The 21,373-nt window shown below is 40.2% G+C and overlaps 1 protein-coding gene across 3 annotated transcripts in view; it reads left to right on the top strand.

The window, feature by feature from the left end:
• Positions 1 to 19,074, top strand: part of LOC139728746 (guanine nucleotide exchange factor VAV2-like) — a 123,622-nt gene extending 104,548 nt beyond the window's left edge. For 2 of the 3 annotated variants that reach the window (XM_071639687.1, XM_071639686.1), the window contains 10 exons: positions 2,093 to 2,179; positions 2,962 to 3,080; positions 4,852 to 4,950; positions 5,310 to 5,619; positions 10,783 to 10,889; positions 12,806 to 12,910; positions 13,906 to 13,993; positions 15,265 to 15,370; positions 17,284 to 17,450; positions 18,554 to 19,074. In XM_071639687.1, the coding sequence (XP_071495788.1) occupies positions 2,093 to 2,179; positions 2,962 to 3,080; positions 4,852 to 4,950; positions 5,310 to 5,619; positions 10,783 to 10,889; positions 12,806 to 12,910; positions 13,906 to 13,993; positions 15,265 to 15,370; positions 17,284 to 17,450; positions 18,554 to 18,610 (1,245 nt within the window). In that variant the 3' untranslated portion in view covers positions 18,611 to 19,074. Of the gene's footprint in view, positions 1 to 2,092; positions 2,180 to 2,961; positions 3,081 to 4,851; positions 4,951 to 5,309; positions 5,620 to 7,401; positions 7,544 to 10,782; positions 10,890 to 12,805; positions 12,911 to 13,905; positions 13,994 to 15,264; positions 15,371 to 17,283; positions 17,451 to 18,553 lie in introns of those variants that run through there. The other variant, XM_071639688.1, reaches the window with a different exon arrangement.
• Positions 19,075 to 21,373: the final 2,299 nt, after the last annotated feature.

The following is a 21,373-nucleotide window of genomic DNA, read 5'->3' as shown; positions in this document are numbered from 1 at the left end:
AATGGAGTTTCACAACCAGGGTGTTCTTTGACTATTTTGATATTAAGGAACAATGAAGCAGACTTAAAGGAGAAGTCCGGACGATTTTGAAAAAAATTAACCAAAATCTACATAAATAAAGGACCATAATGACTAAGTTTCATTGAAAAAGACCCTCCCAACTCGCCACAATCAATTTTTTAGCATCACTAATTTTGAATCGTAACCGTCCGATTTCTGTATGCCGGCGAGAAAGATCACGTGACAGCGTGACGTTTCATCCTCACATTGCTTTTTGCTCGGAGCGTCAGCTGGCTTGGGGGAGCCCTGCTTGAGCAACGGTGATACGGGCCAAGCAAGCGGTAGTAGCGTACCGCTCAACAGTCTCTGACCACACAGCGGATGCACGCGGCATGATCTATTGCTTCATTAAAAAAATGTCGATGTGTCAAGTGTTAGGGTGTTGTCAATACTTCAACTTTACTAGTAAGTCTTCAAATTGAAGAAATATTTCGATTTTAAATTGATATCTATCCACGATACTCAGAAGTCGAAAAAACGATTGCGGATTGTGATAGCACTTGGCAGCAGCAGACGTAAATGTATGCCTGCACAGCCCGACAACAGCTAATGCATTGTAAGTGATGGGGTGGACACTAATAAGTACGGCAGTATTATAATATATACATATTTCAATTTAAACGAAAATGTTATAGCATTGCAACTATTTTACATTAATCTTTGAAGATTTTATATAGATATATAACGAAGATTATTTGAATAAAGGAATACAGCGTTTGGCAACAGCACTCCTAAATCGGTGTACGGTCTCCTGCAGTAGCGCCGACAAGGCACACATGCAGATACCGCCCGCAGTCAGCAGTGCAATGGGAGATCGATGCGTAGCTGGGCTTCGCTCGCGGTGCTCTCAGCTGAGGAAACTGCGCCCGATACGTCACGCGCAATGCATCCTGGGACAGATAGTACGAAGGGCAGCTCGCGACGGATTCGAACATGAAGAATTACCTTATTTTAAAAAAAAAATCATAGTAAATGTATCTGATGGTCTTTTCTCGTCGGGAAAAGGGTAATAGGTTCATGAAATATTGTTCTTTACACACGAAACGGCTGATAATCGTCCGGACTTCCCCTTTAATTTATAATGCTAATTTGTTTCTTCTAACTTCTGAAATTCATGAATATATGTGTCATGGACATTTTGGACTGGAATGATTTTGATTTGAATTGATTAAAAGTGATTCATACATTGATTGAGTGATTTCGGTGTAAAGATCCAGACTGGGCAGTACAGATATCAAAATTCTACCTTGGTGTAAAGATCCAGACTGGGCAGTACAGATATTAAAATTCTTCTCATTGCATTGTTCTGATCAGTACCCTTGCATGCCAAAATGCATTATGTATTGATGCCTTCTGTTTACATGGGCAAAAAGGGGGTAAATTTAGTCATGCTTCCTCCTCAAAGGGTACATTTAGCCTGCCACACATAAAACCACACTCCAATAAAAGAGTAATGAACGTTATGTTATTGTCAGTAATGCAAACTCCAACCCAGCGTAATATAGACCTCTCAGCTGGACTGTTTAGATGCTAGTGCTTCATGACCACCTGCAGTCAACTGTCAAGTTCAGACGGCATGATATCCCCCTTTCCCCATCATATACAAATGTGTGTCTTAGAGGACCAATTATAATTGAAGGCAGAGGGCTTTATGCTGTCCCTGTAATTTCTTCCTAGACACATTATCGTCATTTAAACAAAGAATCAACACCCTGATGGGGGTAGATATTGTTTGTCATCCTACGCATTTTCTGGTGCAAATGATCCAAAAATAGAGCAAAATTTCACAGGGAGGCGCTGTCATGTATTCTCATACTTGCCATTCACCTGGACTTGCACTTGTCCTGATTGGGGCATGCACATGCAGATTCTGTGGCTGATTTTATTGTACAGTTGTTGTTGCTGTTCCTGCTGTCATAGTTTGTTTGTTTGTGTGTTTTTATTTGATCAGTGACACTATATTTTCAATGCTGTGGGCATTACGGTGAACCCCCCTTTTTGGTCTTCATATTACCCCCTCGATTCTTTGCAGGGCCAAGAGAGTCACGAGTACCAGACCACGATTGATCTCGCCCAGTACAAAGTGGAAGACAACCTGCCGAGTGGTAGAAGCGGACGGGTAAGAACAGCCTCCCCGACACCCTCTCCCCCATACAACCATGCGTCATGTGTGTGTGTGTGTGTGTGTGTGTGTGTGTGTGTGTGTGTGTGTGTGTGTGTGTGTGTTTGTATATAAACATCATAAGATACTTTTCATTGAAGTTTGTAGTTTCTCCTGTGTGATTGTTAATGGCAAATTTTTCTCCTTTCAGCTGCCAAGAATAGCCAGTCTCTATCCTTCTGATGATAGCCTGATAAGTTTTTCAAATTTCCCAAATGTGGAATGGCTCATTTTATCAATTCAGACAAAACTTAACCGATACCTTATGCTGGCCATCCTCTAACCCCATGAGAAAACAAAAACAAAAACAAAAACAAAACAAAACAAAGACAAAATAAACAAGGCCTTCTATGGTTTGTAAATATTTGTGGTGCCAAAGATCTTATGAATACAATTATGCCAAGGACTGCAAAGGGGGCTAATGAATGCTGCAATCTTTCAGTGAATGTACCAAAATTTTAAACGGGAAAAAAAAAATCGCTGGTAGTATAGTGCACTCTCGTTATAACAAACACGGTTATAACAAAATTCTGATTACAGCAAAGTAAAAATTCAGGCAGCAAAATAATCCGCCCTTTTGTTCTTTATTTTTTATTTGTTCTGTTATAACGAAATTTTGATATAGCAAAAGAAAACTGCTGGTCCTAAGGACTTCGTCATAACAGGAGTCCACTGCAGAAGCTGCATTATGTAACAGCTTTCAACATTTCTCCTTTTTCCTTCCCCTTTTTTCTTGACAGTGGAACTGGTGTTTTCACCTGACCCCCAAGGAGCCGTCAAACAACCGGGGCAGCGTGGAGGTGTACTGCAAGACAGAGGAGATGATGCTGAGATGGGTGGAGGGCATCCGGCTGGCCCAGTAAGTCATGGGAGGGTGGTGGGGGATGCTATCTGCTCTGCCTCCTGAAAGGCGATGATGATTTATTGCCCTTCGTCTACCATCAGATGGTCTATTTCCCAGTTCGTCTAACACCACTGCGACTATATAAAACTCATTTGGTGTACTATCAATTTCGTCTAATACCCGTTTGTTCTAATCCTCACTTGGTCTGATGCCCAGTTTGGCTAATTATCGTTTTGTCTAATAACCAGATGGTCTAATTGCAATTTTGTCTCCTTGGGATTTTTTCCCATTTGGTCTAATAAAATGTGGGTATTAGACGAAATGGACATAGCCCATCTGGAAGTAGACCAACTGGTAATGAGGCTATGTGGCAAGTGGACTAAATGGTTATTAGACGAACTGGATGTAGACGAAATGGGATTAGACTGTGTAGGTTGAGACAATATGTGACCCTGCATCACAAAACCAACAAAAAGTCACCAGACATGGATTTTTAGTTAAGACCATATTCTAAAAGAGCAGACTTTAAGCTTGAAAATGATGTATAACTCAATTCAAATGCGCTTTCCTAACCTATCTAAATATTGGAAAGAAAAGAAAAGTGTGAACTGAGAAAAGAGGCTCTGAAGCACAGGGTCTATTCAAGCGCTTAATCTTCACCAAGCCATGCTAGCTGTGCGATGAATGGGACAAAAAACACGATGTAAACCACCAGAGTAACAACAATAAAAGGATTATCAGATTAAGCTGAAATTTAGCATGCTCTATCAACACATTCTATCCATGATTAATGCCAACTTTCAAAGCAGTAGCATCATCCTTTCAAAAGTTATTAGAGTTGAAAGTGAAGATTGTGTACAGGGTTTTTAAAGAAATGAAAAGGGGACTCTAAAGACACACCTAATCACACTATTAAAAAAAAAAAAGTGTTTGAGATAAACTGCTAAAGAACGCACTTTCCTGTCCGTTTTATGATCCCAAACTTTAGCATGATGTAGAAGAAGACTTGCTCTTTTCAGGAAAAAGTCAAGATTGGTTAGGTTGACCCATTTCACCTATTTTCAGTCCTCACACAAAATTAGTGGATGCGACTTTTTGTTCATTTTGTGATGCACGTTCACAAATGGCTATTGGACGAAGTGGGAGTAGACCAAGTGATAGATCACCACCGTCGATGACAACGATGATGATGACGATGACAGTGACAAGAACAGCAACAACTTTGACAATTTTTTCTGTGCATATACAACACAAGGTTTATGCTTTATTCCAAAGCCAGAAACATTCGTCACATGAAATTTTGCAAACAGAAGCTGATGGCACTTTTGGAGGTATGAAAGTTTTGCAAAAGGCTGACCATATTAAAAAGAACTACAAGTATGCAACATGCACTGGATTGTGTAGACAAAAACTTTTGCGTGCATTTTAGTTTTGCAAATCGTGACTCCTCACAAAATTTGTGAAAGTTTCATGCACATGAATATTTCTGGTTTTACAGTACCGTACTGTATGTTTCAGCGGTGTCTGACCATCTGTCCGCGTGCCACTCTTCCAAGATTGGGGCCACTAAAAACTGATGTCAGGCCTCCAAATTTCCAAAAAGGCCATCTTTTGGTCTCCCAATCGCGCACATACAATGTAAGATTCAAATTGGATTGTTATGTTCCTGTTTATCTCTGGCCACTAGAGAGAAAAGTTAGTGTAGAGCCCTGTTTAGCTATGTGCAGATATGAGTTTTGTGTTAAACTGAGTATAACATTGGGTCTTTTTCCCCCTCACTCCACAGAGAGAACATTCAGCCGAGACAATGCAAGGGGCACACGGTAGAGTACACATCTTTTAAGACTGAGGATCCATCCTGCGACTCGTGCCACAAGCTACTACGGTATGTACCCTGAAAGTCTTGTACAGTAAGACTACCAATTTATATTTTGAAACTGCCAAATTAAAACACATGAAAACCAGTCTTACCCGGCCAAGCTTGTAAAGCTTATCACTCACAAATGTTGCGCTCTTTACAGTATTCAACCCTTTGAGGACCTCCATCACAAAATGTCTCCGACATGGTGTGCAAATGTACTGCAGATGGTAACAGTAGGGTTTTGTTAAATCTGTGTGGGTAAGCAGAGGATTTGCGCTGTGCTCTCGTAGCAAGTGCTTGTCAAGATCTGTACCTGCCACATTCCCTTATTTTTCTCTCTCTCTCTCTTTCTCTCCATCTCTTTTCATTCGCCATGGCAACAGAGGTTGCTTCTTCCAGGGCTACAAGTGCACGGCATGCAACATCTCGGTGCACAAGGAGTGTCTGACCTCCACCCACACCCCATCCTGCCACATGAGCAACCACAGCAGCAACCAGGTCCAGATCCGGCCCGGCCGCCGCTACACGGCCCTCCGGCCATACAGCGGTTCCCCGCTGCCGCCCAACAACGAGCAGATAGTGCCACTGAGCACCAACGACATGGTGCAGGCGCTGGAGAACATCAACTCGCAGTGGACGAGGGTCAAGCTGGTCAACAGCTCACACATTGGGGTGGTGCCCTCCAGCATCCTTGTACGTATTCCGACAGCAAACCCACCTTTACTTCCAGTAATCAGTCCTAGCCACGGAACATACATCGCTTTTTCTTTCTCTTGTTTTAATTCTTTTTTTTTTGTGCCTACGCCACGATACGTCACTGGAGGCATTATGTTTTTGAGTTGTTCGTCTGTCTATCCTGCTGTCCGTCCTTCTGTCTATTCTTCCATCTGTCCATAATCAATATTGAGAAGAGCATAACTTCAGAACCATTTGGGTATGCAGATGAAACTTGGCAAATTTTATATATAGATGAAAGAATTCGCACAGATGCAGAATGTGATCCGAGAGGATACTCGGATTCCCTAACTACACTTCTTTTTTTTTTCATTCCTTGGAGATTACTCAAGAAATACACTTGACTAAACTACTATATACTTGCATTACTGCACAGTGATTCTGTATGGATAAATGTTTTGGCGAAGGTCAAGTGAAACTGTTAGTATATCGCCATTTTTTTCACATATTTTGAATATAGCTGAAGGGACAATGTATTGTCTTGAAAATTAAATATTATCAGTTACCCGGTAGTGACAATTTGAAGAAAGTTGTGGGCCTGGGCAAGGGTCAAAGGTAAAGTGAAAATGCCCAAATCCTCAGATACTTGCTCTCCGAAGTGATTTTGCCATCCGAATAAGACCTAGGTTCTGTGAATGTAAACACTCGACACATTCATGGCTTTGCTGTACTTGCGAATGTGTCATTTCAGTTTTTTGCCAGTCATGTGAAACTGCCGTCTCACATTGCCAGATGTACTATAAACCCATGCTTCGCAATCTTTTTTTACTTGAGGCCCATGTTGGCTGCCGCAAAATTTTTTGAGGCCCAGTTTGATCACACTTGAATTTTTTTTCAATATATCATTTGTGGCCGACTTCACAGCCCACTGGTTCAGAAGCCTGGCTTTAGACCTATTGGGAGAACGATGCAATTTGGCAGAGTCATCCAGTAGCCATAGCAACATTTCTAGTTACTTCATCCCTACCAATGTTAAACACAAAACATTTGAATTATTTTGAGACAATGGCAAAATTATCCTCAAAATAACTACTGCCATGGGCGTGTGGCCATCAAAGTGAAGGTGGTCCTTTGCAATAATCTCATGCTACAAATGATCAAGAATTGTAGTTTTATACCAGGGTTCACACGGGTCATGGAAAACCTGGAAAGTCATGGAATTTGGCCTATTCTTTTTCCAGGCCTTGAAAGTCATGAAAAACTGATATTTTCATCGAAAGGTCATGGAAAATCATGGAATTGCAAAAGTTATAGAAGTTTATCTGTTGTTTGTGTGAGGTGTGTATGTATTCCGTTTGCTTCGCTTTGATTTGAGATCAAATTTTCAGTTTAATGTGTTAAAAAAAGAATTGTGTTAAAGTAATGGAAAGGTCATGGAATTCTGGCTAAAATGGTCATGGAAAGTCATGGAATTTAATTCATGAGAAAGAGTATGAACCCTGTATACTATTAAAAAGGAAGTTACATTTATTCTCCAATGCAGACAAGAAATCTGTGTTAATGATGCTTTGAATTAACCGTAACCATTTTTAATAGTTCACTTGTGTTAGCAGAAGTGATGTGTTGCTACTATGAACAGGATTTAATGTGTACAATGTAAGTGTTCCCATGAACGGATCAACAATTGTTTCTTTCTGAGAGAATTTGCCAGAAAATGAATAGATGTTAATTAAAGGAAAACTACCTTTGAAAGTATCCCTCAGAGTATCAAGATTCCAATGTGCCATTTCACACCTGCAGGACGAACCCCAGTTGCCAACTCCGCAAAGAAATACCATTAACCCGCGAATGGTATGCCTCAGCATTATGACATTCCGAAACCGGAAGTGTATAACCACACTGTCATGTCACTAACCCTTAGTTTGTACATTCAGGCTGAAAACAAGAGTGTAGCCATTTTATCGTGTGTAGTAGTGGCAGGTTGGGGGTTGGTGGGGCAGAGAGGGAGGGTGGGTGTTATTACAGTTTGTGCCCCCCCCCCCCCCCCCCCCCCCCCCCCCCCCCGTTCTGTTCTAAAGTACAGTTGTACATGACATGTCTCAGTTCCATTTAGGTCATGTCATTAGCCCCAAAAGTGTATGTGACTGTGCATCACAAAACTAACGAAAAATTTCATGCCCTGATTTTATGTGTGGACTCAAAATAGGTGAAACTTGAGATTTTCATGTTCTCTAAAAGATCATTTCTTCCACTACATTTTGTCAAAGATTGGGGTCATAAAGAAAAGGAATTGGAAGTTGTGTTTTTAGCAGTTTTTCTAGAACACTTTTTGTAGAGTAGTGTAATTTAAATAGTTATGTCCTAGAGGCCCTTTTCATTCCTTGAAAAACCTTTACACACTCTTCACTTTCAACTTTTGAAAGGATGGTGCTGCTGCTTTGAAAGTTGCTATTAGCCATGAACAGAATATGTTAATAGAGCATGTTTCAACTTAATCTGATAATCCCTTCATTATTGTTGCTACAGTGGTTTACATCCAGTTTTTTGTCCCATTCATTGCACAGCTAGCATGGCTTGGTGAGATTAAGTGCTTGAATAGACTGTATACTTCAGAGCCTCTTTTCTCAGCTCACACTTTTCCAGAGTGTGTGCTTTCTTTCAAATATTTCGGTAGGTTAGGAGAGTCCACTTGAATTGAGTTATACATCATTTTAAAGCTTAAAATCTGCTCTTTCAGAATCTGCCCTCAACTGAAAATCCATGTCTGGCGACTTTTTGTTGGTTTTGTGATGCAGGGTCACATGTATGAACAGACCATTTATCTAGAGCCGTCAAGTCTGCTAGTGCTTTTTAAATACCAGTGAAGGCATTAGAAGTGAAAACTGTGAATGTGCCACATGTTTGTTTTACATTGTTTAGCCTACATAGCCTACTTTATGATTGGCTATTTCTTCCATACACAGAATCACAATATCACTCGTCATCTACATCTATATATGCGTGCACTTGAGTTTCTCATATGGAATGAGCGGAATTTTGTTCCAGTAGTGATAAGATGCTACATTAGAATTGATTTCCTCGTTGCAGTTGGTAAATTATCTAATCCCAAAGTTGTTGAATAGGGTAAATGTATGATTGGGTGTTGCTTGATAAAGACTGTCCCAGCAATCCAACTTCATGGAAAAGTGACTTAGGACAGATCATCACTAATCAGTATTTATACTGTATGGTCCCCCCCCCCCCCCAGTACAATCGGACTTTCTGCAATGATAACCTTAAAAGTAGTTAATCAATCAAAGTGCAATTTTAGGGTATGAAATTATGTACATCCTGCAAGAAACCCCATTCAATTTGCTTCAGTGGTCACAGAGAAATGGAGATCTTTGTAAATCATGGCAGAGGGCCCTCCCCTCCAAGTTTTGTAAGGAGATGTGTTGTCCATGGTGTTCACGCCTTACAAATACCAAGTTGTTCATTTCGTTCTCTGACAAAAATCTCTCTTGATATAATGACTGCTGGTTTCTTTTCATTTTTAATTAAAGAAGTGAAAAATGAATAACAGCAAAAAGGACACCGATTTCTGAGTTTTGCAAACATTAGTATGGTGTGAAAATGAATGATTAAAGAAAGATATGAAATCATTAACTCATTGAAGACTAGATTGAGGTCTTCTTCCTTTTTGACTTTCCGTTATCTGTTTTCTTTGTCCTTTTTTTTCTCTTTCATCAAGGTGATCATGACAGCAATATTTACATACTCACATATTGATGTAATGTTATGCACAAAATTTGAATTCATTTGTTGGTTGCCCTGTCATTTGTGAGCAAGATATTTTCATTCATATGGATGTTGGCATCCAAGTGCTAAACTGGGGAGAAATGGACCCATGTTTTGAATTCTGTATGAAGATCCACATTTCTCCATGACCATCGAACCAAACTGAATGGGGTTTTCTGCAAGATCTACGTAACAAGTCAGAGTTTCATACCCTGAAATAGCATTTAGATTGTTTCATTATCACATCTGCCAAGGGAAGAGGTTGATTTCATTGGCGTTTGTTTGTCTGTGTGCAAAATAACTCAGAAAGTTGTGAATAGATTTGGATGAAACTTACCAGAAAGGTTGAGAATGACACAAGTAGCAGATGATTAAATTTTTGTAGTGATGCAGAAATTTTCATGGATTTTATGAAAGATTTTCAATATATTGGCAGGCCAGGTCAATGAACTTGGGGGTTCAAGCTGGGCATTTTTGAGATTTCATACGCGCACTGAAGTGTGTGCTCTAGTTTTTCTTCTAAGGCGAGGCGCGCTGCGCAGATGGCAGTGGATGACATAACAAAAGGCTTCTATATTTGGAAATTGGGCAACTTTCGGCATGCATACATGTACGGGTGGAAATCACTAATCTCTATGGAAAAACAAGATCAGTAGTGGAAATGAGCTGCTTGGCAGAGGTCTGTGCTCTCAGAATGCTTCTCTAGTTTTGAATGTTATCAATGCGAAGAGTCCGATTGTAATTTTTTTTTTTTTTGTTGAAGGGAGCATATACTGTATAGCCACTTCACATGAACCTGGCCCTTGAAAGGCTCAAATCCAAGCACAATATTTTCCTGTTGATATTTAAACTTCATTTCAAGACATACCAAAACATGTGCTCTTTTTACTCACTGTTTGATTTCTTGCTTTCTTCCTATGCCTCCACCCCCGAAGGGTGCCAGAGGCTTTATATAATATATATATACATATTTTTGTTTTGCTTTGTTTTTGATGGGTTTATTTGAAATATTTGTAGATCACATCAACATGTAGTATATTGTTCATTCATACTATGGTTGATGCACACACAGTATATCTTTTATGCTCATTCATGATTCATATGCCGGCATTCGCTGGCTTTGTTTTTCGAGTTTTATTTCACGTCAGAATTAGAAATTGTAGAAATGATGAAGCCACGCGTAGGCACATTTGTAGCCTGAAGAATGACCCATGATAAGGATTAGTGCAAAGATATTGTAGCAACACAACTCAAATTTAATAGCTGTGCACTTTTCTGTGCAACTACATGTAATGTGTTGGTTTGTTGATTGGTTGCTTGGTTGCTTTTTTTTTTTTTTGGCATGTAAACTCCATAGAGCAAAGGGCTCATATTATGTGTATGTTGCATCGTCTCTGCTTTCAGGGGGAACAATACGAGCAGCACACACTTCCCATTCGGGCGCCAACTACCGTTCAGCAGTCGGCGCCATCGCCGACGCCAGAAATATCCGGCTTGTTCTCCTACCCCTGGTGAGCATCTCTTACCTATACTCTCAGAAAGCAGAAGAGGCCTGGCTGTAGAACATGAACAAGCCAGGAACTTTCCCCATATTTGTTTTGTTGTGTTTGTTTGATCACTGTAATCACAGTTAAAAATGAAAATGAAAGTACAAACTAAATAAAGATAGCTTAGAAATACAAACTTACAAAATCAAAAAATAAGATTTTTGCTTTCTCTGAATGAAGCTTGATTTTGAAATACAGATACTGGGAGGTGATAAGGTCAAGAAGTATACGGTAGTACTGCATTGTATTGCTGTAGCAGATAACGTCAAGAAAAGCATGGGGGCAGGGTTATCTATGGTTTTGCACCTTCATGTGGCATCGTAAGTAAACGGCAGTGTTAATAGTGTGGTGGCTCAGTAAAAAAAAATAAAAAATTGGCATATCTCTAATGATTTAGATTTATAGTGATGTTCAAAGGGATACAAAGAGTCCTAAAGCATTTAATAGTTTTGCATTGCTATTGTTACTATCAAGATATCTATAAAGAAGTATGATCATGCTAGCAAATGTTTAATAAAGGTTTAATTCTAACACTGCTCTTTTTGGAAGGGGATGTGAATATGGGTATACCTGGTCTCTCACAGATTTTCGCCTAATTCAACATTTTGCATTCACTTTTTCAATGACACTTTTGCCACCGCTATATTCGAACACATCATCAGAGGTACTGGTAGCATATATACAGGCTTTCAAGTGGCCCTACTTTTCCTACTTTTTCCTACTTTTTTACTGCTGTCCCTACTTTTCCTACTTTTTTGCTCAAAATCCTACTTTTTCCTACTTTTTCCTACTTTTTTGGTGAAAAACCCCGCAAAAAAAAAAATGTGCAAGGCTACTTGAATAATTTATATTCAGAAATGATGAGTAGACTCTAGTTGCAGATTCTTACTGGTGGGGAGAGCCTCTTCAACATGAAAGAGGGATAACACACACCAATCAACCACAAGACTGCCGCCAGCCTCAGCTTTTGCTCCTGTGCAGATGTGATTGATCCCACTGATATTGCAGCCTAGGACTTGGAGCAGTGCTCAACCAGCTCTCATCATCGCTCAAAATTACCAGGCTCTCCCAGGAGCAAAAGTGAGGCTGAGGCAGCAGGGTTGTGAGTACAAATTAAGTACATGTAACATCAAGAGTTCTGGTGAGTATCGACGAAAACTACTCCAAAAAGCCTGCACATGTCCTGACTTTACGATTCCTACTTTTTTTTCTTTAATGCCCTACTTTTTCCCTCTTATGTCCCTACTTTTTCCTACTTTTTTAGAGATTTTGTTCCTATTTTATTCCTACTTTTTTACATTATCCCGCTTGAAAGCCTGATATATAGGACTGTGCAGCTCAGATGTCAGATTTGTCTATTAAAATGGAAGTGTTGTTTAAAAAGTGCCTTTAATGTTGCTTTGGGAAGAGGTTTGGTGACTTATCTATGGGTGCGTTTGAGCACTCTCCTAAAGCGAACCATACTGTACCGTACCCGCGCCAGAGAAGCGCTCGAACGCTCCTAAAGTGTACCGTATCATACTGTACCAAGCCAAAAGTGGACCACTTCACGATGTGCTCCAAAAGCGTACTAAAAGCGTACTAAAAGTTCGCTGTAAAGCATGCGCATATCATGCGCATACGTCACAAAGCAAAGACATTCTCTTTGTTCGGGACAGCTGCAAGTAGTTCAGGCGCCAGGTGAATGACATTCTTGCTACAAAAATGTTTGACCTCTTCTAAAAATAGCTCACGAGGTCCGCTTTCTCAACGGAGCGCTCGAACACTCCAAAACAGGCACAGTCCGGTGTTACGGAACGCTTTGGTTCTGTTCACTTTGGTTCGCTTTAGAGTGCTCGAACGCATCCTAAGGTTTCTGGATTGATATTCTTTGTGTCCAGGTATGTCGGTGAGATGGAAAGACCAGAAGCCAATGAGAAGCTGCTGCCAAAGCCGGGCTGCTTCCTCGTCAGGAAAGGGAGGAGAGGCTACGCCGTCAGTTTGGAGTAAGTCAGACTTTTTGCATCCTCGCAAATACCCCCCACTCTCATTGGATGAAATTGCTGTTGTGTGTGTGAACAGATTACCTCCACAGTATGTTATGATAAGGAAATAATTCCTAAGCTATTTTCAAGACTGCCAGAATTGGTATTTAATGGGTCTCTGCTGATAATTTTGACACTTACACATGTTCCGAACATCGGCATAAAACTGATTCATATAGTGAGAATGTCGAAAATGATTGTAATATTGTCATCTCAGTTCGTCTCTTGATTCAGCCACTGTTCCAGGCTGGTCCTGCATACATCATATTGTGAATGACTATTGAACCTATATAAAGGATAGTGCATGCAATATTTTCCATGATCTACTTTGATTGACAGTTAAAGGGACTGTACAGTTCTGGTTGAGGTGAGGATTTAGCTTTTAACGTTTTGTGAGATATTCAGAAACCACTCTATGAGATGTCAAAGAGCATTCAATTGTAAAGGGTATCAAAAGTTTATTTGATGAAAATCGGTTTTGAAATGGCTGAGATATCCCAAAACAAGGTGAAACAAAGAGATCCTAATAAAAGGCGTAGCCTGTCGCCTTTTATTATTATCACTTTTTTGGATATCTCAGCCATTTGAAAACCAATTTTTATCAAATGAACGTTGAATCCTTCTTAAAATTACATGCTCTTTTATATTTCATGAGAGGTTTCTCATTATCTCACTTAGGAATGTTATAAACCTGAATCCCCACATTAACCAGTTCTGTACAGTCCCTTTAACAAGCTTTACGTCGTCAATCTTCGTGGTGAAGATAGCGGCGATCTTCATGCGATCCAACAACGCCCTCTTGAATCCCAAATCAATGTGCCTTTATTAGTTATAACTTGACTTCAAAAGTGTAGCTCTGTCTGTAACTTTATGTTTAACATTTACTCATCAGGGATTACTATGCACTGTCATCAGTCTAGATCAAGCATTTTGCCTTATGCATTTCTTCTTGACAGACACGAAGGTCAAATCAAGCACATGAAGGTCGTGGTTGAGAATGGACAGTTTGGACTCGCAGAGCAAACCTTGTTTCCCACATTACCAGTAAGTTCATTCGAAGGAATAGATACATGTGTAGAATATATTATTTCGTGTGTGGTCATGTGTGTGTGTGTGTGATAGATAAGTCCACAAATTGTGCATTTCCTTGAGCCAAGAGGCTTATATTGCACTTCTAAATGTAGGGGACAGCTCATTGAGTGTAATGAAGTACATCAAAGGTGCAAACTGTACAATAACTTTGTTTTACATTATGGTGTGTTAATGTGGTTTTGGAAGATATGCAGTTTGTGCAAGCAGCCAGAAATTTCATACTGATTTGATAGGGCTGTCAGGGAGGGCTTTCAGGCAACCCTATCAAGATTCTGCTAATATTTGTTTTTTTAACATCAAGCACGCTCTATTTTCTGATAACTGGCTTTGAGCTTTGAGCTTGTTGCCACGGGAATTATATCTTTAGAAAATGTGTTCAGAAAACCTTTCTATCGGGAGTATCTGCATTTATAGGCTGTATCTTTCAATGGAAGAAATGTACATGATGATAGAAATGCCTTTTATTCCTGATATGATGAATCATACATGTTAAAAAAAAAAGGAGTCAAAAGGGGCCTGAGCTTTCGATCGTAGCAGAATCTTCATCAGAGGCAAAATGACAAACAGGCAGGGAAAGCAACCACTGAAAGGACTACATGTGTACATACAACAAGAACAGTCAGGGGAGAGCTAGGGACACAGAACAAAGAAAACAAAAGGGGAGGGTTGGAGGTCATGGGCAAGGAGCCCAACAGGTAAAGGGAGGGGGATCAAAGGAGGGTGGGTGGACAGACAAAAGGCAGAGGAGGGTCAGTGATGATCCAAGGACCATGGAGGAAGGCCTTTGAAGGATAAAAATGAATAGGGAGGCAACATCAAACAAGATAAGGAACAACAAAGGGATAAAAAAAGAAAGGAAGAGAGTAAAATAGCAACAGCAAGAGTTGGGGGGGGGGGGGGCTGAGCAAGCAGCAAGCCCTAACCTGGTATACCAAGAAGAGGCAACAAAATGAAAGTGAGAGTCAACCAACAAATGCAAGTTATCAAACATATCAAAGTGTATATAAAATGATAATTAAAAAAATGAAAACAATGAAAAAAAAAATGTTATGTAAGCAGTGCTTGCCGTGATGTTATTGGGCTTAGTTCGGTTGTGCCACTTCAGAAGTGCTATTTCATTACAGGGAAATTTTCCTGTTTAAAATTACAGTCCACAATTGGAAATTTTGTAATTAGTGAATGATTTTATTATATCTTCTTCTCTTTTTTTTTTAAACAAAAAGGACATGATCACTCACTACAGTACCAACAGCCTCGTAAATGTCTTCAAGGGGCTAGATGCCTACCTTAGAAAGCCCCTACGTACAGTGGCCACTGTGCCGGAGAATGGTAAGTGAGCAGAGCGGATAATACACAATGTGCATGTGTAACATTGCCCTTCAAGGTAATTAGATACTGTATACGCTATATATTTCGCGGGGGTTTTATTTTCGCGAATTTCGCGAGTCGGGAGCTATTCGCGAAATTAACAACACACGAAAATATTACCTTCCAAAATGAATCCCTTGCCTTGATGATACGAACATTTCATTACTAGTATACCATGTCACGGCTTACCGAACAGACCATACTGGCTAAGCTTGTTTACGCACGTCCACGTCTACTTACGAATACTGTAGAGAGCCAATCCATTATCGCAAGGGGACCACTCGTCAGAAATCTAGCGCGATGGACTTAACCACTTCAAAAATGTTGAATTCTAACTTACTAATTCGCAGAGTTTGGTAAGTTTTTTTCATGCAGTGTATAACTAGTATCATTCTTATTTGCTAGTAAGTTGAAAATTCACACTGTCTTTGCCACTTCATATTTTCTCTGGTCCCCCAATCGTGAATTTAACCACTCGCGAAAATGTGTGACAGCGGCAATTCGCGAAAATTTATGTACGCGAAAATTATAGCGTATACAGTATGTCTTTTGGGCCTTCGTATATACAAGTATGTTGCCTTTTGTATGTGGAATGACCTACTGGTGTACACTGACTAAATACTTTATAGATGTATGAAAGATGGCCCGTCCCTTTTGCATTCCTTCCCAAATAGCACAGGACGTGATATATCCACCAGAATGACAAGACTATTGTAAATCTATAACATTTCTGTGATATTTGAAGGTTGTTAGCCATTAAAATTCAAATAATGCACCAAACGCTCACCGTAACGTATTCTGTGTACTAGGCACAGCTGCAGCACGATGTACAAAACACACGACAGCACAGCAGCGAGCACCGCGATTGATCTGAATGTAGCTATCTCACAGTGACCTGTGGTTGTACACAGCGCCAGTGTACTTTCGCACCTGTTTGTCAAACGACCTCCAAACAACCATAAACTCACCCTGGTTTTTCAGTAACCTGAAATACTTCCATCTGAGTCTCCAAAGTCCACTTTTAGCATTTACAAGTGTCGGAAAATCGTTGGAATATCTTGATCGCTGTCGCTGGAATTTCTGCACAGTGCACAAGCACAATTACGAATTGGTCTGAATGTAGTGACACAGCGGCTTTTTCTATGGTGTCGTTGAAAAGCTAGAATTTGTTTTTTCCTTGTAATCGGCCGAGATGGAAATGGTATTTTCTTTTTAAAGACACCATAGAAGAACTTGCTGTGGTCACTGTGAGATAACTACATTCAGATCAATCGCGGTGCTCGCTGCTGTGCTGCCATGTGTTTTGTACATCGTGCTGCGCTGTCTGCTCCTGTGCAATGCAGTTATCGCTGAGCGAGTAGCTGCAATCAAGATTATTCCGAGAAGTAGATAAATGACAAAATGGTGAAAATTCCATTTCTACTGGACTTGAATCTCACTCAGATGCAAGTATTTAGGTTACTGAATAACCAAGGTGAGTTTGTGCATGTTTGGAGGTCATTTGACAAACAGGTGCAAAAGTACACTAGCGCCAAATTCACTAGCTTCTCTTACTTTGTTATTAATGGCAAATAACTACACACCACATACATAAACTACATGTACAACTAAGTGCGTCACACAGGTCTGTAAAACTAGACTAGTATTTAGATTTGTAATTTTTGTGAACTTTGCAAAAATTATTCAAATCTTTACGGTCAATTTAACGAAACAAATAAAGACCCACTTGAGTTCAAAATTTACAGGAGGTTTCCAAATAGTGTTTTCTTCAATACCCAAGTGTTCTCACCAATTTTTCAAAAATTGGCATGCAAAAGGGATTGGCTGTCTTTAAAGTATGTGTTGTATTCTGATTTCATTTTTGTGCTGAACAGGACTGAGGACCAATCGCCGCTACAACGTGATCGGCCACGCCAAGGCCATGTACGACTTCTCGGCCAGGGACACGCGAGAGTTGACACTGATGGAGAACGAGGAGGTAGCCATCATCAGCAAGGCCGGAGGACACCGCGGCTGGTGGAAAGGATGCATAGGCGACAGGGTAAGGGGTCGTCAGATCTTTCTTCTTTTTTAGGGGGGGGGGGATTTTTTAAATGAGCAATTATTGTAATCTTGGCAAACTTAACATATTTTTGCTTCCTGTTTGTTTCGTCGAGTCTGCATGTGCATGGTATATTTTTACACTTTTCATTTTTGTTAATTACAGTCAAACCTGCCTTAGCGGCCACCTGTCTATAGCGGCCACTGAAACATCCCCCCCCCCCCCCCGAGAGAAAAGCCCTGTTAAAGACCATGTGTATAGCAGCCACCTGTCTAACCAACCAGCAGCCACAAATTTTGTTTCCCGCGGTAGATTTTAACCTGTCTATAGCGGCCACAGAGCCGGTAATTCAGCATGTTTTTCTGATTTGTGGCCTTGCCAGATATTCATGGGCAACGTTCAGTGATGGCCACTGCTGCATTCATCACTTATTCAGTCATAATAATGCACTAGTATTAAGCTTTCTTCATGACTGTACACATGCTACTGTGCAACAATTTCATGAACACCGGCATTGTTCAATGCATGAAACACACGTCATGTACATTAAATACTTATTGATGTAGCCAACGATATAATGTACATGTATAGGCAATGCACATAAAGTTGGATTACCTGTCTATAGCGGCCACCTGTCTATAACAGCTACTTTTTTCGTTTCCCTTAGGTGGCCGCTATAGACAGGTTTAACTGTATATGTGAGCACATGGAGACCAGCAGGAACATGAGGAGAGAAATGTGTTTATCCAAATGTGATTCTAGCGTGGTATGTGTGTCTTTGTTAACCCATTGAAGACTAGTCTTGAGTTAGAAACTCGAGCAGGTATCTATGGGAAATACATGTTGTAGCACAATCAGCTCATCTTTAACAACAGTTTAAACATACAGATTAACTCATTTGATGAGATGTGTACATGTATGCAGTAGGTGCATGGATTTAGTGAGTTGCATAACTTCTCCTCGACTCAGACTTTTAGCATTATTGCATCATTATAAGTCGAGTGGTGATTATTCTTGCTGCCAAACTTAAACATTGTGGTGGTATAAAAGTTATACATGTATATATGATGATATGTGTGGTATCTCTTCCCTGTCCGTTTCAGGTTGGCTACTTCCCGTCAACCTACGTCGAAGAGCTCGACAACGGGGCGCCCATCTGATGACCTCAGTGTCGAGGCTGGCACGATTCTCGGGGGTTGGATTCCCCAGTGACATGCAAGGCCTAATACTGTCAGAGTCTCAAAACCAAATCGAAAACGATTTCCGTGTCTGCTGTCCATCCCATGCCATCACAGACGCATGCTTCTTGGACCTTACAGGCAACTTGAAAGCAGGAAAAAAGACTACATAATTATATATATATATTTGCCTTTGTATAGATATATATTCATAAATGCATTAATGTTGGAGCCGTGGAATCCAATTCAAGACTATGACCTTTGAACCTAGCCGTGACCTATGCATTAGAAAACCAGACGTTCATCACTGATGAGCGAATGTACAGAAGCTACTAAACACGAGCATTGCACAACCGATATGGTGGGTGGTTTTACTTTTCGTTTTCGTTTTGTTTCCCTCGACTGCTCTATCAATGGAAGCGTTGACCGGTGGCCCTCGCGATGTGCAGAGCTGGGAGAAATGAAAGCGAAGTCGACAGATTTCTGAGAAATCTTGTACAGCTCTGAAGAAGGCTTGTGAGGAGGACAATTCATCTGGGGGCTGGCATCTCGGCTGAGAGCGTAGGGTTGTTTTTTTGTTTTTCTTTCCTTCTGTGTATGTATTGCGTATTTACTCAGCAATGACATGGACACCCTTTGAATTAATCTACAAATTGTATGTCAGAAATGTGAATGTCAATTTTTTTCCCTTTGTGCTCATTTTTTTTTTTTTTTTCATAAGGTGGATGAGGCACATTGTTTGCTTTTTCTTTTTTTTGTTTCTTTTAACCCGTTGAGGACGAGTGCCGAGTATACTCTGGCAAGGGTCTATGGGAAATGCGTGCTGTAGCAAAATCAGGCCATCCTCAATGGGATAAGGGAGGTTTTCCATATCATGCTACAGATGGCTTTGCAGAACCTGTATTTAGAACCAGAAACTTTGTAGATCATCTGTTACAAGCATTTACGGGGAAAGTCTACAAAGGATGTGGTGTTTATTCACCTCTCTCGATCTGCTCTCTCCCACAGAGTGAAGAAATTTACTATTAATTCAAAGTATTATAGTATCTGGTTCATGATCTGTGCTTTACGAAATAGGCAGATGTAGGAGAGAATTTTGCACTCATGCACTGCTGGTGATACGGAAAATAGGATGGAAGAGCAAATATCTGATCAGGTTCAGTCTGTTGGATGGATAAATTATATCTCGGAATGATTACTTATACACTGTGGAGGTGGAAGAAGCAACGTTTATGTATTTGCACTCTAAAACTGACCTACACTTCCTTGAGAGAAATGTTTAAAAGGGGATTTAAAAAAAAAAAGCTTTAATAAATGTCAATCTATTCTGTCTTCCATTCTCTTGCGCTTGGGTATACAAACTGTACATCCCCTCCCCCCCCTTCTCTCCCCCCGACCTGATCTTTTCTTCCCTTGTGACTGAATCCAAGGTTGTGGTATCAAGAGCTTCTGTGAAATCTCAGTATTGTATTTATTTCTGTGTGGTGTGCGATGCCTCCAAGCATTGCATGGTGCCAGACTAAAGAAACCCGGCAGCCATGTACATAGAGGTATTGTTATGATCAAGAATCATGTGGGTTTTGGGTTGTTTTATTTTACCAAAAGGAATAATGCTTAGCCATACAAACAACTCAGAACAAAGGTGTCTTTACACCAAGATGTACATGTATGGAGTGAGAAATGTCCACAAGTACAGTCAATGATGAGCCTTATAAACATGGACCAAATATACTTGGTTGTAGGGTTGTGAGAGAAGTTTGGAATGTGAGGCAAGGGCTGGACACATGCCACAGTGGACTTTCGATGCAATGTGGACACGCAGTTTTGTGGTGTAGATCCAGGGCATGCTATGATACGACAAGGGGTGTAGCGAGACGGCAGCCCAATGCTGTGAAGGAACTCGGCAGACATGTTATATGGCCACAATGTTGAACACACGCTCAGCTAGCTGGTTTTACATGACTTTTGATGTCCGTGTAGCTAGGATGATTTTAGCCTGCCTGCTTCCACACATGTACCGGTAATAATGATCATGTGTCTAAGGAGACATACCGATTTCATAGTCAACCTAGTTTTTGTTTTTGTTTTTTTCATTTTCCATTACATGATAGACGATTTCAAACCCCAGTTTATTTGGTTATTTTATGTTTGTCATCAGGATCGTCTTATATTTTGCTTGGGATAGATTATCATCTTTTGAAATTATTATAGTACCCTTGGTATGGATTGCAGTTGGCTAGCCAGTAAAGCACACCTGTTGAAGAACTAGAGTGCCATGGATTACGAGCACCTACAGCTTTATGTGGAATAGCGTACTGTGAGATGGCAGGTATTTCTTGCTCTAGAAAAAGATATCTCTCAAATATCATCAGATACCAAAATTTGGTCCCTCTGCAATGTTTCAATTTGTCTAAACCTTTGCATATTTGTAACATGGATGTTTTCTGTGAAATCAATTTTGTGATTGAAATCAATTTTGTGATTGAAATCATTAAAGGTACTAAGCAACAATTACAAAATAATTTTTCTGTTTGGGTATGTGGGGCCAATTATGAGCAGGTTTCTGTTGAAATACTGTTCCACTCCTGTGAAAGCCTAACATGCATATATACAATTTGAATGTGTCTTGCCATGCAATTGATGGCATACAAGCAAATCTTTGCAGAAATGTTTTACTAGTTGACTTTGGGTTGTGGGTTGAAACTTCATGCTTACAGCATGGCATGAATGTACCTGTGGAAGTGT

The sequence above is a fragment of the Diadema antillarum genome, unplaced genomic scaffold (genome assembly GCF_040938485.1).
Source record: "Diadema antillarum isolate AM-2024a unplaced genomic scaffold, OU_Dant_1.0 seq00000195_RagTag, whole genome shotgun sequence".
NCBI lineage: Eukaryota > Metazoa > Echinodermata > Echinoidea > Diadematoida > Diadematidae > Diadema > Diadema antillarum.
This window is presented reverse-complemented; position numbering and strand designations above follow the sequence as displayed.